At 40.5% G+C, this 19,194-nt stretch overlaps 1 protein-coding gene across 7 annotated transcripts in view; it reads left to right on the forward strand.

Moving 5' to 3' along the window:
• TNS3 (tensin 3) overlaps window positions 1-19,194 on the forward strand; it is a 343,602-nt gene that overhangs the window by 127,272 nt on the left and 197,136 nt on the right. For 5 of the 7 annotated variants that reach the window (XM_084621461.1, XM_084621462.1, XM_084621463.1 and 2 more), the window contains one exon: window positions 18,355-18,393. The exons of 1 other annotated variant lie outside the window; for it this stretch is intronic. In XM_084621461.1, the coding sequence (XP_084477587.1) occupies window positions 18,355-18,393 (39 nt within the window). Of the gene's footprint in view, window positions 1-3,613; window positions 3,651-18,354; window positions 18,394-19,194 lie in introns of those variants that run through there. One more of the 7 variants, XM_084621467.1, reaches the window with a different exon arrangement.

A 19,194-nucleotide genomic window follows, 5' to 3' on the forward strand; every position in this document is an offset into this window, starting at 1 on the left:
GCAGGCTTCCCTCATTAAACAGAAATTCTTTATCACAAGGAAAAAGAGAATTTCTCAACCTTGTAAAGGGCATCACGTGGGATCAAAGAAGGCAGGAATGATGCGTTTCACACTGTTGTTGCCTGGAATAATCACTTAGGGCATGTCGTAAGCCATGTCACATTTGAATCCTGGTTTCTAGAGATGCATAGCTTGGCGCTCTCTGCCACCCACTCTCTTTGCTATTTTTTTTTAAAAAGCGGCTTGCTCTTACTGTACCCTTATACTCACAGCTTTACGCTTGAGTTTTTATAACCATTGTTGAGGCCAAAGAGAGAACCTCAGCTTCTTGAAGAACAATGGTGACGGTAATTGTGCAATTGCGCTTGTAAAAAAAAATCCTATAGTTATCTACAGCAATAGACCCTATCGTATGGTAAGTTGTAGCATTTGGAGTTGGACCATTACTGTGTTATATTGTAGACTTTTTTTTTTAATGAAGGTGAACATAACAAGCTACTAGGGGACTCCAGCACAACTTGGACACTATTCTGGATAAGGCAGGAGGCTGAGGGACTTGAAATTCTCAAACAGTCCAAGTAACTTCCAGAATTATATTGTGTGGGAATATCTTACCACTTTTCATGACAGGGAATCAAAGCAGTGCTCTAAAGAAAACATGAATAATGGCATTGTTGGGAAGTACTGGCAGACAAAGAATACTGCACATGTATGAAGCTATAAATACACATCCAGTGATTTCAGTAAACACCATGAGAGTTCAGCTTGTATGATTTGCATTATCAGAAGCCTGAGCTGTACATTTAGCCTTATCTGTGTTTACTTGTACTCTTTTATATTATAACACAGGATTTTAATAATTTTATATACTTTTTACTATTTTTTCTAAAGGGCTGCTTCCCTGATCCTCCCATAGTGTTTTAAGCGTTGCACAAAAATGTAAAAATATAGTACAGTTAAAACATGCGAATACAATGAAAACAAAAAATATTTATGGAGAAAACCATTTAAAAAACAAACATATCCATAACCCTCTGTCCCAAACCCTCCTATGTCTCTTTTGTCACATTCACATTCTTTTGAAAAGCTTGAGGAGTTAAAAACTGACACATTTAAATGTATAAAGCTTAATGCTAAGACTTTCATGGGAACTCTCATTGTTGGATGCTGAGATTATGACACTGGAAATGACCGACAAACTTCTGCCCTTTTTATACTACAATCCTGATGTCACGCCATTTTTCAGCCATATGACCTTGGGCTGTGAACTCCTAAAATTTTCATAAAATGAGCAACTCCTGAATCAGGATCCTCCATGGTGTTGGTAACTTAGTACACTACATGCTTCCTTCTGAGCCCACTAGTGCTGCAGCATGAGGTTAAGGGCTCCATGCTGTGGGAGATCATCATGATGAGATGTAAAACATGAGAAATGGGGCCTGAGTGCATATAGTCATTAGTCCTCCCATAGCATTCTTCTCAAGAGAAGCAGTGTTAGCAGTGGTGTCCATACTCATTGCCTATGAACAACTATTTTTATTTCCCTCCAATGCCTGGTTCAGTTTCAACTGAATAATGATTCTTTGCTTCCTTTCTTAAACTGATATGCAGCACTGTTAATCAGCTATTGCATTCTACCCCAGAGATGGCTGCATTTCAATGATGGGTGATTTTAGTCCTCAATCTTGCAAGCTGGTCTGCGCTAAGAGCTACTGATGACAATGGGACCACCCAGAGAAATGAAAAGTTCTGTAAAAATATAAGGCTTTATGATGTATTTTACTGGATATGGTATTTTTAATGACACTGAAATTTTCATTTACTTTGATTCGGGACATTAACATAGGTACTGTGTACATAACATTACATCTCAACAAAAAGGACAAGTCAGAGATCTATAGAGTCCCTTATGCAGATGCTGTATTGTAATAGGAAGATTGTAATAATATCTAGTTTTTATGGCAGGAATAAAATAATAAATAAAGGTGAAAAGACTCATAGCTCAATGTAAGTCTGAACTTTTAACTGATGACCTGCAGCAGAGGATGAAAGCTGTCTCTGTAAATACCATTTAGAATTTGCTTAAACACATATTTCTTTTCTAATGTCATTTTCCTCTCATCTGGAATGATCAATTCTGTCATATATCAGATTTTGTTATTTAAACCACTGCTTCATAACAGGTGGATCCAAGACAGTTCTAAGTTCATCCTCAGTAAAACATGTACATAGTTACATTGAAGTCAGTGGGACCTCTTGCCTTGTTTAAAGTGTGACATGCATTTAAGTACGTTGCTGAATCAGGGCTTCTCACTCTATGCCATTTTGTGTTATACTGTTGGCAGAAATCCTACTGTGGTAATTTTCAGAGAGTAAAATAGTTTAACCATGTAAATGATACTGAATGCACTGTATAGGTAGGGGCAAATGCAGTTCCAGTGTTGTCCAACCTACTTGGTATATCCACGGTTTGGAATAAAAGAATCATAGAAATGTAGGGTTGCATGGGACCTCAAGAGGTCATCAAGTCCAACCCTCTGCACTGAGGCAGGATCAAACAAACCTAGAAGAATGCTGACATTCTAGGGCAACACGGTGACTGTAACAGAGCCCAGCAAAAGTGATTAATTTAGAAATGATACCAACAATATTATTCAGTGAGTGCTTCAGTCCTTGTGCTCGACATTACTTTTCTGTATCCCCCATTCCTCCCTTAAAGCTTGCATTTGAAACAGAGTCATCTGACTATAATGAGAATTAAAATGTGCCCCAATTTCCTGAGCTAAATATTGATCCAAGGTAAAAGTGTAGGACCAGCGTCACTGGGTGCTCTACTCACCGCTAAGGGGGCCTCCATCTGGCCGCATCTAGGGATTAGGTATGCCAGTCTGACGACCCTCCTGCAGTTGTTCACTCCCTCACTCTCCCTATCTCGCTTGCTTGTGACTCGACTGCTCCCGCTTCATGGCTTGAACCTCCGGCCCCGCTTCATGGCTTGATCCTCCGGCCAGGTCACAGTAGTCTTTCCCTTCTGAGTTATCAAAGTCTCTCAGGACTCACTGTCTCAGGCAGTCATTCCTTTCACTGCCCCTTAACAGTGCCAATGCCCAGTGACTGGTAGTGGAACCCAGGCCTGCCCTCTACACTGGGTTCCAGCCCAAGGACGCTACAACAATTGGGCAAGGTTTGCACAGCCCCAAACCTTGCTACTGTATCCCTGGGCCACTTCCTACCTTACCTTCTCTTACTCTGAGAGTGACTATAGCTTCTCTCTCTGCAGCCTCCTTCTCCTCTCAGCTACTGGGCTTTATACAGTCCCCTCCTGTTCCTATCCAACTCATCTTCCTCTTTAATTAATCCTCATTGCTCTGTGGCTCCTCCTCCAGGGACAGCTTATACAGTTAATTGGCCAACCTAGCCACTTAACTCCTTTGGGCCTTGTGTTGGGTAGCCACCACTGGAACTATGTCACCAAGCCTGGATGTGGGGCAGGCTGTATCTTTTTCTGAATGGGGTAAATCCTGTTCCCTGATTGAGTAGTGGGGGAAACTTCCACAAGGAGATCCTCACAGGGATTTTTCTCCGCAGACCATCCCATCTTCTTTGATTTCTACTCTGGAGGAAACAGTATGGCACAGAAGCTTTTAAAGGTAAATCTTTCCATATAGTAAACAGACTGTGTCATCAAAGGCACAAAACCTTTTATTTACTGTCATTCTCTTCACAATAAAAATATAGGAATGGGGAAGCGAGAATGTGGAAGTGTGGAGTTGGATGATATAAGTAAAAATAAAACAAAATTTCATCTCTGAAAGTGTTTTGTAAATTGGAGGCACCAGGTTGCAGATCTGATGGTGAACAGACTACATCTGGTGCATATTATGAGGAAGGGTGATTTAACAGATTATTTATGTGGCTGTTTTAACCCCCACCTGCTTTAAAGTATTTCTATACCATGCCAATGGAAGAGACTTAAATGATAGCACCCCTTTGGTGTTGTCCGTGGGGACTGAACCCAGGATTTCTGGGTCTTAATGTATGTATCTCTACACTGCCTAATGTAAAGAACTGAAGATCGATAGCTCATAGGTTGCAGCAGACTCATATGTATGGTATTTAGAACTAGCCACTAGAGTGGGGGGAAAGCAACCCTGTGTAAGGTTGGGTTACAACTGCAAAATAATGATGAATGTACTTGGAAGCCAAGCATAAGACTTCTGTCAACAAGGGGAGTACAGCATACCTGCCTATGATGGGAAATTGAAAAGCATGGCATTTTCCCTTTGGCTGGAGTTCTCCTATCTCCTCTCTGGTTTCCCTGTCCCATTAAAAGTACAATTAATCATTTTATATTTTTAACATATCAAATCAGGAAAATAATCTGTTGCTGATTTTAAGTGAGTTATGAGACAAGTGAAGGTCCAGGTTCCAAAAACTATTTTCTCTGCAGTCTATCATGGCAGGACTGATCTCTATTCCTCCTCAAATCCTTTTGATGCCTCTTTCATAGTTGTGCCCACTACAGCAATGGCAGTTGTGGCACTGATGTCCCCCACCGATGTTGTAGCAACAAAAGTACTGAGATTTTGGAAGCAGACCTGAGAGCCTGGGAAATTTCCCCAAAGTCTGAGTGTCAGGCTAAAGTCCTGAGATAAGACAGGTCTGGTGTACATCTGGTTTGTTTTCTCTCTCAAAAAAATCAGTGTGTACTCATATTTTATTCCCTTGAGGGAGGAAAACTTCCATGGAACCATTTCCCTCCTTCTTTCCAGAGCCCCTTCTGGTAGTGTGTAAGATCTGTTTGACTTCGTAAATGAAGCATGTTTTCTCATGGGGATTATACCAAAATAAATAGGTCTGTAATCCTAAAAGGATAACAGAGTTCACTGTGGAATGTGTACCTAATTAAGCTTTAAGAGGTCAGACCTGATACAAAGGAAGCAGAAGTGGAGGCTCTCAATAAAAGTAAATACAATTGACAAAAAATGGATTTGTTTTTTTGTTTTCACTCTTTTGAAGAAAAAAATCCAACAAACCCCAAGATATTCTGAATAAAAAATTGCATTTATATAACAGGCTTTGCCCAAGCATCTCAAACTTAACAAATCTTGCATTAATTAAGCCTCACAAAGCCCTTTTTGGGTGTAATAGTAGCATACCCCTCGCTCAGATGGGCAAACTAAATTACAGATAGGATTAGTCTCTTGCCCAAGGTCACCCGGGTTAGTGGGAGAATCGGGAAAAATAATAAAAATATATTAAAAAGTCACTGGCTTTAATCACTGTATGCTATCCCAAGACTCCATTTTAGGTTCTTGTAAGTATTTCTTTGCCTCTGGACTCTTTTGGGGCATAGCCAATTATCTGAGTTCGAGAGCTAGCTGATATAGAAAATGCTGATCTGTCATTACCTGTCTCTGATTAACTGGAGAGCTCCTCCATTACTGCATCCAGGAACCCCTATAGGTTTTGGTAGCTCTGAAGAGTTCCTTCTGTTTTGTTCTTTACAAATGCCCCATACGGAGCTACGTACCAAACGTCTCCTCCTGTGCATGCCCTTTGAGAGAATTGTAGGTGGACTTTGATTTATGTAACTTTTTTTCTTTCCTTTTGCAATCTGACATGTTCACAGTTTTCTTTTTGGGGGTTTCTCAATATAGGTCAAGTGTGTGACCTTGCCAAATCAAACAAGATACTGTGGAGAGAAAAGCCAAGCTTCCAGGTGGCAGAGAAATGTGAACAATACTTTTTTTATTTCTTAGAATAGCCGCGTTCCGGGTTCTTAGTGAAGGTCTCTTTTCCAGCAGTTCCAGTGATTTCATATTAAACAACTCTTTCTATTGCCTTATGGATGTTTTGTGCACAGGAGTTTATGTGTATTTAAAGGCACTGAAGTATAAAATGTCTTCTGAAGGAATGTAACTTTCCTTTTAAGGTGCTAACATAGGGCCCTGCTCTGTAATCCCAAATGAGGCAACAAGGAGTTTTGCTTCTGTCCGGAATGTAGGAACAGGCTCCTGGCTTAGACATCATAATGCTCAGTGCCTGTATGTGGCAGTGCTTTCTACTTTCAAAGAGTTCTGCAAACATTAACTAATCCTTCATGACACCTCTCTGAGGTAGGTAAGCATAGTATTATCCTCATTTTATCAGACAGAAAACTCTGAAGCAGAGAATTTAATAAGGCCACAGAAAAAGTCTCTGTCAGAGCAGGGTTTAGAACTCAAGAGTTTCTGGCTGTATCTCCTCATTCTTTCCCTTAGCAAATTTACTATAGAATTAGGCATCAGAAAATGCAATGTATGAGACTGCATTTATTTGAAGGCCATTCTAATGTGTTTTGAAGGAGCTGTAAAATGAATAAATAAGTAAACCTTTGCTGGTTTTTACAGACACAGTCATGAACCCAGACATGTTAAATCTGTTTTAACCTAATTTTAATTTTGTAAAATTCACTGAATTTCTTTTATTATCTTGAGAATTTAGTATGCTTTAAAATTTCCATACACTAATTTGGTTTGGAAAATTCCCTTTAAAAATTATAATTTGGTGAGGAGAATTTTCATAGGAAGTGACAAATAGCCAAAGTGACGATAGGTCCAGATTGTACTGAGACAGGCTTTTTTTGCATGTGATCTCCAAGTAATTCCTTTGGGGACTTCTGAAATGTCTCAATATTTTTTTATTTCATCAGTCAAAATGTTGGGTTTATACGGGTGTGTGTGTCAATTAATCACAGTTAACTTATGTGATGAACTCAAAAAAATTAATTGTGATTTTAAAAATGAATTGTGATTAATCATACTGTTAAACAATAGAATACCAACTGAAATTTATTAAATGTTTTGAATGTTTTTCTACATTTTCAAATATATTGATTTTTATTACAACGCAGAATACAAAGTGCACAGTGATCACTTTATATTATTATTTTTATTACAAATATTTGCACTGTAAAAATTATGAACAAAAGAAATAGTATTTTTCAATTCACCTCATATAAGTACCATAGTGCAATCTCTTTATCGTGAAAGTTTAACTAACAAATGTTGATTTTTTTGTTACATAACTGCACTCAAAAACAAAACAACATTAAACTTTCGAGCCTACAAGTCCACTAAGTCCTACTTCTTGTTCAGCCAATTGCTAAGACAAACAAGTTTGTTTACATCTACAGGAGATAATGCTGCCTGCTTCTTATTTACAATGTCACCTCAAAGTGAGAAAAGGCGTTTGCATGGCACTTTTGTAGTCGGTGTTGCAAGGTATTTATGTGCCAGACATGCTAAACATTCATATTCCCCTTCAAGTTTCAGCCAGACATGCTTCCATGCTGATGACGCTCATTAAAAAAATGATGCATTAATTAAATTTGTGACTGACCTCCTTGGGGGAGAATTGTATGTCTCCTGTTCTGTTTTACCTGCATTCTGCCATATATTTCATGTTATAGGCAGTCTCGGATGATGACCCTGCACATGTTCGTTTTAGGAACATTTCCACACGAGATTTGACAAAATGTAAAGAAGGTACTATGTGAGATTTCTAAAAATAGCTACAGCAGTCGATCCAAGGTTTAAGAATCTGAAGCACCGTCCAAAATCTGAGCGGAATGAGGTGTGGAGCATGCTTTCAGAAGTCTTAACAGAGCAACACTCTGATGCGAAAACTACAGAACCCAAACCACCAAAAAAAAAAAAATCAACGTTCTGCTGGTGGCATCTGACTCAGACGATGAAAATGAACATGCATTGGTCTGCTCTGCTTTGGATCATTATTGAGCAGAACCCATCATCAGCGTGGACGCATGTCCACTGGAATGGTGGTTGAAGCATGAAGGGACATATGAATTTTTACCTCATCTGGCACGTAAATGTCTTGCAACACCGGCTACAACAGAGCCATGTGAACTCATGTTCTCACTTTCAGGTAACATTGTAAACAAGAAGCAGGCAGCATTACCTTCTGCAAATTGTAACCAAACTTGTTTGAGCAATTGGCTGAAGTAGGACTGAGGCTCTAAAGTTTTACATTGTTTTATTTGTGAATGCAGTTATTTTTTGTACACAATTCTACATTTGTAAATTCAACTTTAAAGATAAAGAGATTGCACTACAGTATTTGTATGAGGTGAATTGAAAAATACTATTTCTTTTGCTTTTTACAGTGCGAATATTTGTAATAAAAATAAATATAAAGTGAGCACTGTACATTATGTATTGTGTTGTAATTGAAATCAATATATTTGAAAATGTAGAAAGCATCAAAAATATTTAAATAAATGGTATTCTATTACTTAACAGTGCGATTGAGTGTGATTAATTTTTTTAATCCCGTGATTAATCGTGATTGATTTTTTAATTGATTGACAGCCCTAATATATATATTATAAACTAGAAATTGTTCAGTATTGCTATACTGACTAGCATTTGCTGTGTGTACCAGGAATAAACAGTCCAGTAGAATGAGTGTTAAGTGTGAAGTATTTGGAGGGAAAAATTGAATGTGTGTAGAACAGCTCTGATAGTATGTTTTATCCATTGTTTCAGAGTAGCAGCCGTGTTAGTCTGTATTCGCGAAAAGGTGGGGGAACCTTATAGCACTTGTTCAGTGTTTCCTGGTAAACTCATTTAGAACACTAAGCTACTGAAAAAACCCCTCCATTCTGAGAAATATGGATGTCTTTGAGTTAGAAGTTGGTGGTAGTACACATTTATTACAAGGTGTACTTTTGGTTTTTTATGCTTATTTAGAGATCCTAAAAATGGTACCACAAAATATCCTGGTTTTGAAAATATAAATGACAAACAGCAGTATTTTAGCAGACGATACCATTATTTTCAGACACTGAAGTGAAATCAAACAGCCTTTTGGTCATTTTATCAAAGTGCTTTTTTCAAGGAATGTGAGTCAATAATAAACTCCAAGCAAAGAAAGTTAATGTGTATCTGGAGCTGTTAATAGATAAATAAATAAAGGTTTTTAAACAATTCCATTAACTCTCACCAAATCTAGTCTTTGTTTGCTGTCATTTTAGCAAAAAGTCAGCAGGCTCTTCTTACATCACTGTAATTCTGTAAGCTTTGCTAGACATAGCATTATCAGTGCCCTATATTTTTCATTACTTTCACTCTGCCTACCATCCTTTAAAAACAATTAATAATGTACTGAAACATACTGCCTCTTAGCACATCAAAGTGCTTTATTTGAATAAGAAATTTTGTCTATATTGTGCATAGACTTTTATACACAATGTTGCAGTCTTGTCCCACATCTACTGTAAAATTTTTATAGCTTATATCTATAATTTACTTGGGGGTTAGCTGTTGTTCAGAGTGAATGCTACAATATAACTAAACAAATAAGGTGTACAGCTTTTCAAGGAGAGCATTGAATGGTATTGGAGGTTGAAGCTTTGAAATCTAGCTCTGGAGCTGTCTGGCTCACTCTTTGTAGAGGGCTGTTTCTCTTAGAAGGCTTGACTAGTTGTAGAAGGAGGCACAGCCACAATTTTTAAAAAGATCAAAATAGAGTACAGGGGGGATGGTGCACTGTATAAAAGGTAATGGTAGAATGTAATCATTGGATGTCCAAGCAAGTGATGCTGTAATATGACAGAGGGGGCACTATGGTACAGCTTTAAAGCAAGTGGTAATGTATTTTTTCCTTTGTATGTGCACTGTTAGAAAGCCAACAAATAACATGTTATCAGCTTTTTGAAGTTAATATATTTGTCATCTCAGGTGATGACTGGTTACTGATTGCACACTGTTGCATGGCACTGAGATAAAGAAACACTACCCAAGGTTTCTCAAAAAATATAAATAATTACTGGAGTCAGAATTTGTTGTTAAATTAATTCTTTGTTAAATATATTGTCGGCATCAATGCGAGACTTCTCAAAAGTAAGATTGTGGCTCAGGATGACATTATTTCTCGGGAAAGCACTTAAATGTGTGCTTAACTTTAAGCACATGCTTAAATTCCATTGAAGTCAATGATCTTTAAGTCAGTAAATTAAAGTTGTTAAACTTTTCCTTAATTTTGGGGCCTTTTGTGTCCACAATATATGTGCACTTGCACAAGCAGAGAATTGTGCCTACAAACTATACATTCTGTATGCAAAAACATGTAGTTTACACACAATTGTTTGCATGTGCAATTTGCATATGTTGGGGGGTGGTTATATGTCTAGGTGCATGTGCGTCTATTTTGCAGGCACAGAGAAGGTGCCTAGCTTTGAAAAGTTGACCTAAGCATTTTTATGGTATTGTTGCATAATAATTAGTGTAAATGTATAGATATTGAAAAACATTGTGTACATATTGAAATATGATATTTTATAAGTGATTATTTAATGTACTTTTTAGTACAATTAAACACACTAGAAGAAGTAGACAAGTGAGTGACTCTAAATTGCAGGGGTATATTACTAGGCAACCTTATAGCTACCAGTAGATGTAACTTCCAGAGAGGTCAGGAAAATTCTTTTAGGGCTTACATCCACTTACACTAGAGAATATAACAGGGGGTGAGTAATGTATAAAACAGTTAAATATGGTAGTTGAATATGGCAGTTGCCAGCACTGCAGTAATATTCGATTTGAATAAAGTGATCCTGCAACTTTTCTTTCTAGCACTATAGGTGTAAAAATTTGAGTTGTGTCTCGTGAACAGAATAAAACCAGGCTGTGTTCTTCTGTAGACAGGTATCATTTTGTAAAGTCATAGACAAGCTTTAAAGCAAGCATTCTCTTTGTAAATGTGTCACTTAATGGAAAATTTCATTGGGAATACACATACATTCTTTCTCCTGTATGAAGTTATTTCTCTGTCACTTGGAAATATGAAATTACAACACAGTCTGTACTATAACAATAATCTTAACATAGCACTTTTCATCCATAGATCTCTAAGTATTTTACAAAGGAGGTTAGTACCATTATTCCCATTTTACAGATGGGGAAACTGAAGTACAGGGAGGTCACCTGGCAAACCAGTGGCAGAGCTGGAAATTGAATTCAGGTCTCGTGAGTCCCCCACCCTATTCACCAGGCCACACTGGCTCCCTAACTAATATAATATTAATCATGATACCGAGGAAGTTTTTCAGACTGATATTTTGAGCATTGAAATGGTGTGAAAAATACTGCATTTAATAATAGATATAAAGGGACACCACCAACTTGAGTAAATTTGGTCCATTTTAAATATGTTAGCTAAAACTAGTTTCAGGTATGACACCTACTTCAAAGTCCCCCTGCAAATTTGTGTGCTTTTACAATCACATATTCCTGTTTTTCACTCCCCTACTGCTGCTTGAAAGATCCACATAAAAGGCAAGGGAAACAGACTCTTTATAAACAGACTCTTGCTGTGAAGTGGGCAAAGTAGACAAACTGAAACAAAAAAAAAAGTCCCTATTTTCTTTTCAAGTATAAACTTGTGCTAAAGCACAAATGTAGATAGAAGTCTGATTTTTTTATTGAGAGTGTCCCTTTAAAATTGCAAGCTCTTAGGAGCCTAGAAAAAATGGACATGCTTTGGACCAAATTTTGGCTGAGGTAGCACAACTGCACAAGGTAATAAGAGGGAAAACAATACGGGGAGCCCCTTCCCCACCTTTGCTGAAACATAGCTGGCAGTCATAATACAGTCTCCTGCTCTCCAGACATGCAAGTAGACTCTGTTAGCTCTTTTAAGAGGGATGAGTTCCTTACAGGTGGGGTCCCACTCCTTGTGTGCCACTTGGTGGCTGGAGGGCTGATTTGGGGACAGGTGGGCTGGGCATGGATCCCCTAGACAGGATCCCCAGGGAGTTCATTTTCTCCAGCAAACTTGGAGCAATATGACAGCTCCTGGAATCTGTAGGGAAAGGCTTCCAGCCATCATCACTCATGCAATCCAACTCTTCACTTCACCCCAGCACCATTGTGGCTGTAAAAGCAGTGATTAAGCGCTTTGACTTTTGTAGAGCTCTGGCTGCTTTGAGTGAAGGTGTTACATAAAATTGCGTGTCAGGCAGAAGGTCACGGAGGCAGAAGCTGTCTTCACTTCAAACAACTGGAATCTTAATCATGAGAGTTTATTAACATCTTCCACTTGTTAAATATGCTTGCTCTGTTGGACACAGGTGATTAGCAAAAGTCAGCAGCAGCCATGATGAAATCTGCAGCAAAAAATGGGTGTATGCATATCACTTAGTCCACAGACTGTCAAACTCAGGGGTCACAGAGAGGCTTCAGGTGGTGAGAACCAGCGTCCATTTTCTTGGGGCTAGCTTGGGAGAGTTGGGGATAGCTGGTGGGAGCAGTCCTGAGACTTTTTCAGCTTTAACGGAGGGTTCCTGGTACGGGAAAGTTTGAGAACCACTGACTTAAATCTTTCCCAAGCAAAGGCTCAGCTATCCAGGCAAACACCATCCATTTCCACATTGAGGGAGAAAAAAATATTCTAGGATGGAAGGTTTACAGGAGTTGAGAGACCTGAGTGGGTTTTGTTTGATGTAGTCAACTCTGCTTCTCTCTACCTGTGTTGTGCATAGGACTTGACAACCTCTTCATTCCTGCTGGTTAAAATGTTGAATAAATTGAGTCTTGCTTTTTAAAAGATTGTAATGAATATGGCTGCGCAGTGCTGTGGTACACTAGACCTTTTATGGTACTCAGCAGGGCACCAGCTGTATCTTGACTCAGACGCAACTGGTGTAGGTGCTTCAGCTGCGAGACCCTAACAATGCTAGCACAGGTAAGATCCCGTAGAGCACTAAGCTGCATGGCTAAGTGAAAGGGTATTTTACTAGAGCTGGCAAAGTAAATGTTCTAGGTTCAGATGCTAAAGTGGTACACTTCAAGTGCAACACAGCTGTTCCTAGCATGGCCTCTGGGGGCACTCCAATAGAGGGTTAGGGCTCCTCAGAATGGACCTTAATATTATACAAGAAGATCTGGACAACCTTTAAAACTGGTGAAATGGGATGAAATTTAATAGTGCAAAGTGCAAGGTCATTCACTTGGGGACTAACAACAAGAATTTTTTCTACAAGCTGGCGGTGTATCACTTGGAAGTGACAGAAGAGGAGAAAGACCTGGGTATATGTGTTGATCACAGGATGACTATGAGCTGCCAATGTGATACAGCCATAAAAAAGGCTAATGCAGTCCTAAGATGTATTCTGAACTGCAGCTTAGACAAAAGCTGCTTGGTAACTGTCTGACATTCTTTCCTACGCTTTCTTGTTCAGAACTTTACCCTGACATGTTCACCTGCCTTCAGATATAGGTATTTTGAAGTGGATCCCTGGTTGCGTATCACTTTTATTTTGTATTTTGACTAGCATACCTATGTCTGGGATGAGTAGTTTGCAGGGTAATGCCAGAGGAGTAATGGAATGTTGATACACCAAAGCTGTCAAACTCCCTGTGGTTAAAAGAACAACAAGACAGGCAAGATTACTTTTTGTGCACAAATAGAATGCTTACGAGGTATGTTTGCTTTTCAATAATTTACAGGCTCAAGAAAACCCTTAAAAACATTTTTCCCCCTTGGCTCCTAAGGCACTTTAACAACTACTTTTTTTGGTAATTTTTAAAAGATCCATCTTCTCATAATTTATTGCGTCTAACTCCTTTTACATGAACTGCAGTTCCCTCCCCCCCTTCATCTGCTTAAATAATTTACTTTAAAGAGAAAGATGACAATGATAATGTGCTTTACGAATATTAACATATTAAGTCTCAACACCCATAAGAGGCAGTAAGAACAGACAAGCTAAGCAATCTGTCCAATATCATGCTGTGAGGCTGTGGAAAAGCTGGGAAAATAACTCAAAGTGTCCTAACTTCTGGTTCCCTTCTCTAACCACCAGGCAGTCGAGTTGGTTTGTGTTTTAATGGAAAAAAAAAACAGCTAGATGAATTCTCCACCTCCCCAGGTGAGGCCATCTGCATGGTATCCCACATTAAATCATGTCTCCTTCTAATTAGTGCCCTGAGACACCATTTGCTATAACTAAATAGCAAAGCTGAGATTTTCAGTTCCACCTAAGGAATCTGGACCCTCTGTTCTCTTTAAAATGTCAATGCACATTTTACACTCTATATTTGGAGGGGTGATTGGCCAGTCTATTAGTGCAAAAGGAAGTTGCCTTTCATTCCAGTCACTGAAAAATATGAACAAATAACCCAACCATATTTCAGTTCTGGAGAAAATTATAGATGGATTTATTTAAATTATTTTCTATAGACTACCAACAACTGCTGTAAAATCAGAGCCCAGGGCCCAATCTTACAATTGCTGAGCACCTTCCTTTCTTGTTGATGTCACTGGGAGTTGATGCTGCTCAACAATTCAGAGATCTGGGCCCTAATGAGCACTCTGTAGCCATGGAGGCATCCTTTGTAGCTGGAGAGGTATTTCCAATACAGACAGAAAGTGTTAGTATTATACACGGCACTGATGAGACCTCATCTGGAATACTGTGTGCAATTCTGGTTTCTCATGTTGAGAAAGATGAATTCAAACTGGAACAGGTGCGGAGAAGGGATACTAGGATGATCTGGGGAATGGAAAATCTACCTGATGAGAGGAGACTCAAAGAGCTTGGCTTGTTTAGCCTAACCAAACAAAGGCTGATGGGAGATATGATTGCTCTCTATAAATACATAAGAGGCATAAACACCAGCGAGGGAGAGGAGTTATTTAAGGTAAGAGTCAATGCTGACACAAGAACAAATGGATATAAACTGGCCATCAACAAGTTTAGACTTGAAATTAGATAAAGGTTTCTAACAATCAGAGGAGTGAAATTCTGGAACAGCCTCTGAAGGGGAGGAGTGGGGCAAAAAATCTAATTGGCTCAAGACTGTACATAGTAAGTTTACGTAGGGGATGATATGATGAGACTGTCTACACTGGCATATAGCAGCTAGTAGCAAATATCCCCAGTGGCTGGTGATGGGACACTAGATGGGGAGAGCTCTGAATTAGTACATATAATTCTTTCCCAGGTGTCTAGCTGTTGGGTCTTTCCATAAGCTCAGGATTCAACTTCCCGACCCCAAATATGATAGTCAGGAATTTTCCTCTGGGTCAGATTGGCAGAGACCCTGGGGGCTTCTGCCTTTCCCTGCAGCATAGAATATGGGTCACTTGCAGGTTTAAACTAGTGTAAATGGTGGATTCTCTGTTACTTGATGTCTTTATATCAGGATTTGAGGACTTCAGTAACTCAGCCAGAGATTATGGGTCTATTAGAGGAGTGGGTGAGCAAGGTTTTGTGACCTGCATTGTGCAGGAGTTCAGACTAGGTGATCATGAATGGTCCCTTCTGCCTTAAAAGTCTGAGAGTCTATTAAAGGCAAATAAGTAACTCACAGATTTCCAGGCCAGGATCAATATATCATATGTCTCATTGGGTGCCCCTCTGCATAGTCTCTTTGCTGCTTCAGCAGCAGGGGTGGCGAGTTATATAGGCTTGTGGTGTCCGTGCTCCAGGAATATTCAGGGCCTGGGGGCCTGGCTCCACCAATGTTCAGGGCCGGGTCTCTCCCCTGTCCCCGCTTGCGCACCTCACCCAGAGCGTCTCCTGGCCCCGCCTGCCACGCCCAGGAAATTTAAAAGGGCCTAGGGGTCCCCGGCTGCCGCCGCCACCACCGACAGCATGGTGGGGCTAAGGCAGCTTCCTGCCTGGCCTCGCTTTGCGCCACTCCTGGAAGCTGCCAGAATGGCTCTATGGCCCCTGGAGGGGGAGCATGGGGTCTTCGAGCGCTGCCCCGGCCCTGAGCGCTGACTCCGCAGCTCCCATTGGCTGGGAACTGCAGCCAATGGGAGCTGTGGGGGCAGTGCCTGCAGGTAGCAGCACACAGAGACCCCCCTGTCCACCTAGGAGGTGCTGCCAGAGGGGTGTGTGGTTTGCTTTCAGGAGCCGCCCGAGGTAAGCGCCGCACCCCTCACTCTCTCCCACATCCCAACCCCATGTCCCAGCCCAGAGCCCACAGCCAGCACCCAAACTCCCTCTGAGAGCCTGCACCCCTTCCACACCCAAACTCCCTCCCAGAGCCTTAGGCAGGTGTGGGGGCCACCAAAAATTATACAAATCTGCCTCCCCTCAGCAGCAGTACTTCCTGATCAGCTCCTGATATCGTGTGGCTCCAGATAGGTGTCAGGTCCCCTGCAGTCTCTGCCTGAATATAATTGTTATTTACAAGGATAATAGGACCTTCTTTTAGGTCTAACACCCGGATAGAACATACTGACCACTCCCGCAGAGACTCCGGTTCTTTGTCTGCAGTACCTTCTTCAGGTTTCTGTCCTTTTAAGACACTGAGCTAGCTGCTGGCTCTGTGTCCCTGAGAGTTCTTTTCGGGCTCCTCTATACTCTGTCGCTTGCTGCTTCCTGCATAGACCTGTATCCAGATGTAATGTTTGCTACGCACAGTCTGCTGCACATGTGGCTCTTCACCTTTTCCTCCCTTGGTAGGCTTCCCACTCTACAGGCAGCTCCTCAGCTTCTTTCCAACCTGCTTCCCTGCTCTGCCCTTAGCTCATCATGCAGACAAGCCCACATGGCTCCCACCTCATGATGCAGCTCTTCCATCAGCCCTCCAGCTCCCTGGCTATGTTCTCAGCTTGTCACACAGCCTCTGCAGCTCGTCTTGCTCAGACCTCAGCTTTCGCAGAGAAAGGGGACAAGTTTGCTTCCTGGGTCAGGCTTTTCCCAAGATTTTCCACACTCTCTCCCTGTTGACGGGATGAGCCTGCACATGCACCCTGGAGAGTCACAAGGGGGGGAGTGGATATTGATACTAAATGATGAGCTAAAAATTTTTACCTGCTCAGCCAATTCATCACAAGATGAACCCGTAAATGTCTAAGAGTATAGCCCTCTCCCCACCGTGGATAATATCCCAAAAGCTGAGGAAAAGGGAATCAGAGAAGACAACTACATGCATTCACGATGCATGGTATACGCTTTTGCTTTCTATGAAACTGTGGTGAAATCTCTTAGTCCCAAAGACCACCTCTGCCAAGGTAGCTCAAACAATGAGGGCCAGCTGTGTGTAGTTGCATGCAAAACATACATGACTGGTGTGCTCTGCAGAAGATGCTAACTGTTTGACTTGTGGGAGAGAAGGAGTTTGTACCACTGTTTTGAAGCATGTTTGCTTCTTCTTGGTCTGTTTTCCCCCTCCTGTTATGGTCGAATGCTGGTGAGCCATGTACTGTGCAACCCATATCATTCATTTTTTGAGCAACAAGAGAAGTCATCAATCCTGGTTACTTGTTGCTGCTAACAGGGACAGGAATAAACAGATCAGTATCATGCTGACTCCAGATGCAGCTTACATAGGTACTGAACTATTTGTTTTCCTTGTGCTGAAGTTGACAGGTGGGTACAGCAGCCTATGCTAAGGCTTTCCCACAGGAATTGGGTATAGCATTGTAAAGTTATAAACCCAGAATTAAAAGCAGATCTGTCTGTCTAAATCTGTTATTCAGCAAATAATGTAATACTCATCCGCCTCTAGAGTTCTGCCCTGTGATGTTCCACAAGGATCCATCCTCTCCCCCACTTTATTCAGCATCTATGAAAGCCATAATGAGAGAGTGTGAAAGTGCATGGACTAAAATGCCAGCGAACGTTGGAATTTGGAGACTGGATCGGATCCGTGTGCCATTTAGTCCGGTATTCTATTTCCAACAGTAGCTAGCATAAGATGAATCCAACTCTCTATCAACCCCACATTGGATGCAGACAACACCATCTCTCACTTATCCAGGGCCTTGGCTGAGATCAGAAAGTTGGAGGATGATGAGGAATAATGGGTCCCCCCAAATAGAAGCTTTATGGCATAAGTAATAGAAGTAGCATTTGTATAGCTATAGAATAAGCCACTAAAAATTGTTTCCCATGGCTGATAGTGTAGTATGATGCGATCACACTGTTCCTGGTTTTCCATCCATTCTGGTACTTAAATTATTGAACAAGTCTTGCGTAACATGTACAGGCCACAGAATCCTTAATCTGAAGTGTTTAAACTTCAGCATAAGTGAAGTTGACATACCAATTCAGGTCAAGCTGACTTTCCGGTTTTGAACACTGTGGCAGATCCAAACCTAGATTTCTTTCCTTTGCAGATAAGGAGAGTGTAATTTCTGTTTCCTGCCTTCGGCTGAGTCAGGCTGTATGTGAAAATTGACCTATAAATAAGATTCTTTATTCTGGGCCTGATTTGGTGAGCACTTTCAACTCACACTGCATTCAGTTGGATTTGAGGCTACTCAGAAGCTCATGGGATTGGGCCCTCAAAGAGAGAAATATCTTATTTCTTTATTTTATACTTTTTATTCCAGGTGGTGAAACCCTGCTTCCTGCCAATCAACTACGAACTGGTAAGTGAATCTGACAGTACTAATATCAATCAGGGGAGAGTGCAGTTAAAGGACCCACGGGAGTATTCATACCCACCCGCACCTTACAATCATCTACCACTGTCCTGCTGTGTAAGGTTGGGCAAATCACTTCTTGCTTCTGTGCTTCAGTTTAACCCTCTGTAACATGCTGATAATGATATTTACCTATATTGGGTAAAAAGCATTGTAGAAGTGCTGCTTCGTTATTCATTATTATTTCATTAAAGTCAAATGGCTAAAGACTGAATCAGTGATGCTTTGGGTCAGTTACCAAAGGCATTAATAAAAATTGAGTGAGGACTCTAGGATTTGGCCCAATAATTTTATTTATGAGCTAATCCCCTGCTACAGTGTTGGGACTCTGCACAACATTGTTGTAAGAATCGATAAAAGTATTTCAGTAAGAAAAGCAGCCCCTTCCTACCTTACATCTATAGCTTACAATATTAGTCTTATTGAACATCTGTCGTGATACCCTCCATCATAAGATTATCTTTTAGTTGCTAGAATGCAGAATCTGATGCTATTTTCCTTTGTATTTTTATGCATAATTGGAAAATGTGAAGGGAAAAAAATCCCTCGTTGCTGTGTGTGTTAAAAATGTGAAGTGAACTGGAGTTACTTCTGAACTACTCTCTGAATAATGGATTAGCAATTACTGGCATCAGTGGGCTAACTGCTCTTGGGATGTAGGTTTACATGAGAAGTCAGTTTCTGTATGCCAGTCTGTGTGAGTGTGTATGTGCCTCTTATCTATTTGTATCTTTTGTTCTCCAAGCC

Source organism: Lepidochelys olivacea, assembly GCF_965140295.1.
Source record: "Lepidochelys olivacea isolate rLepOli2 genome assembly, chromosome: 2".
Taxonomy (NCBI): Eukaryota; Metazoa; Chordata; order Testudines; family Cheloniidae; genus Lepidochelys; species Lepidochelys olivacea.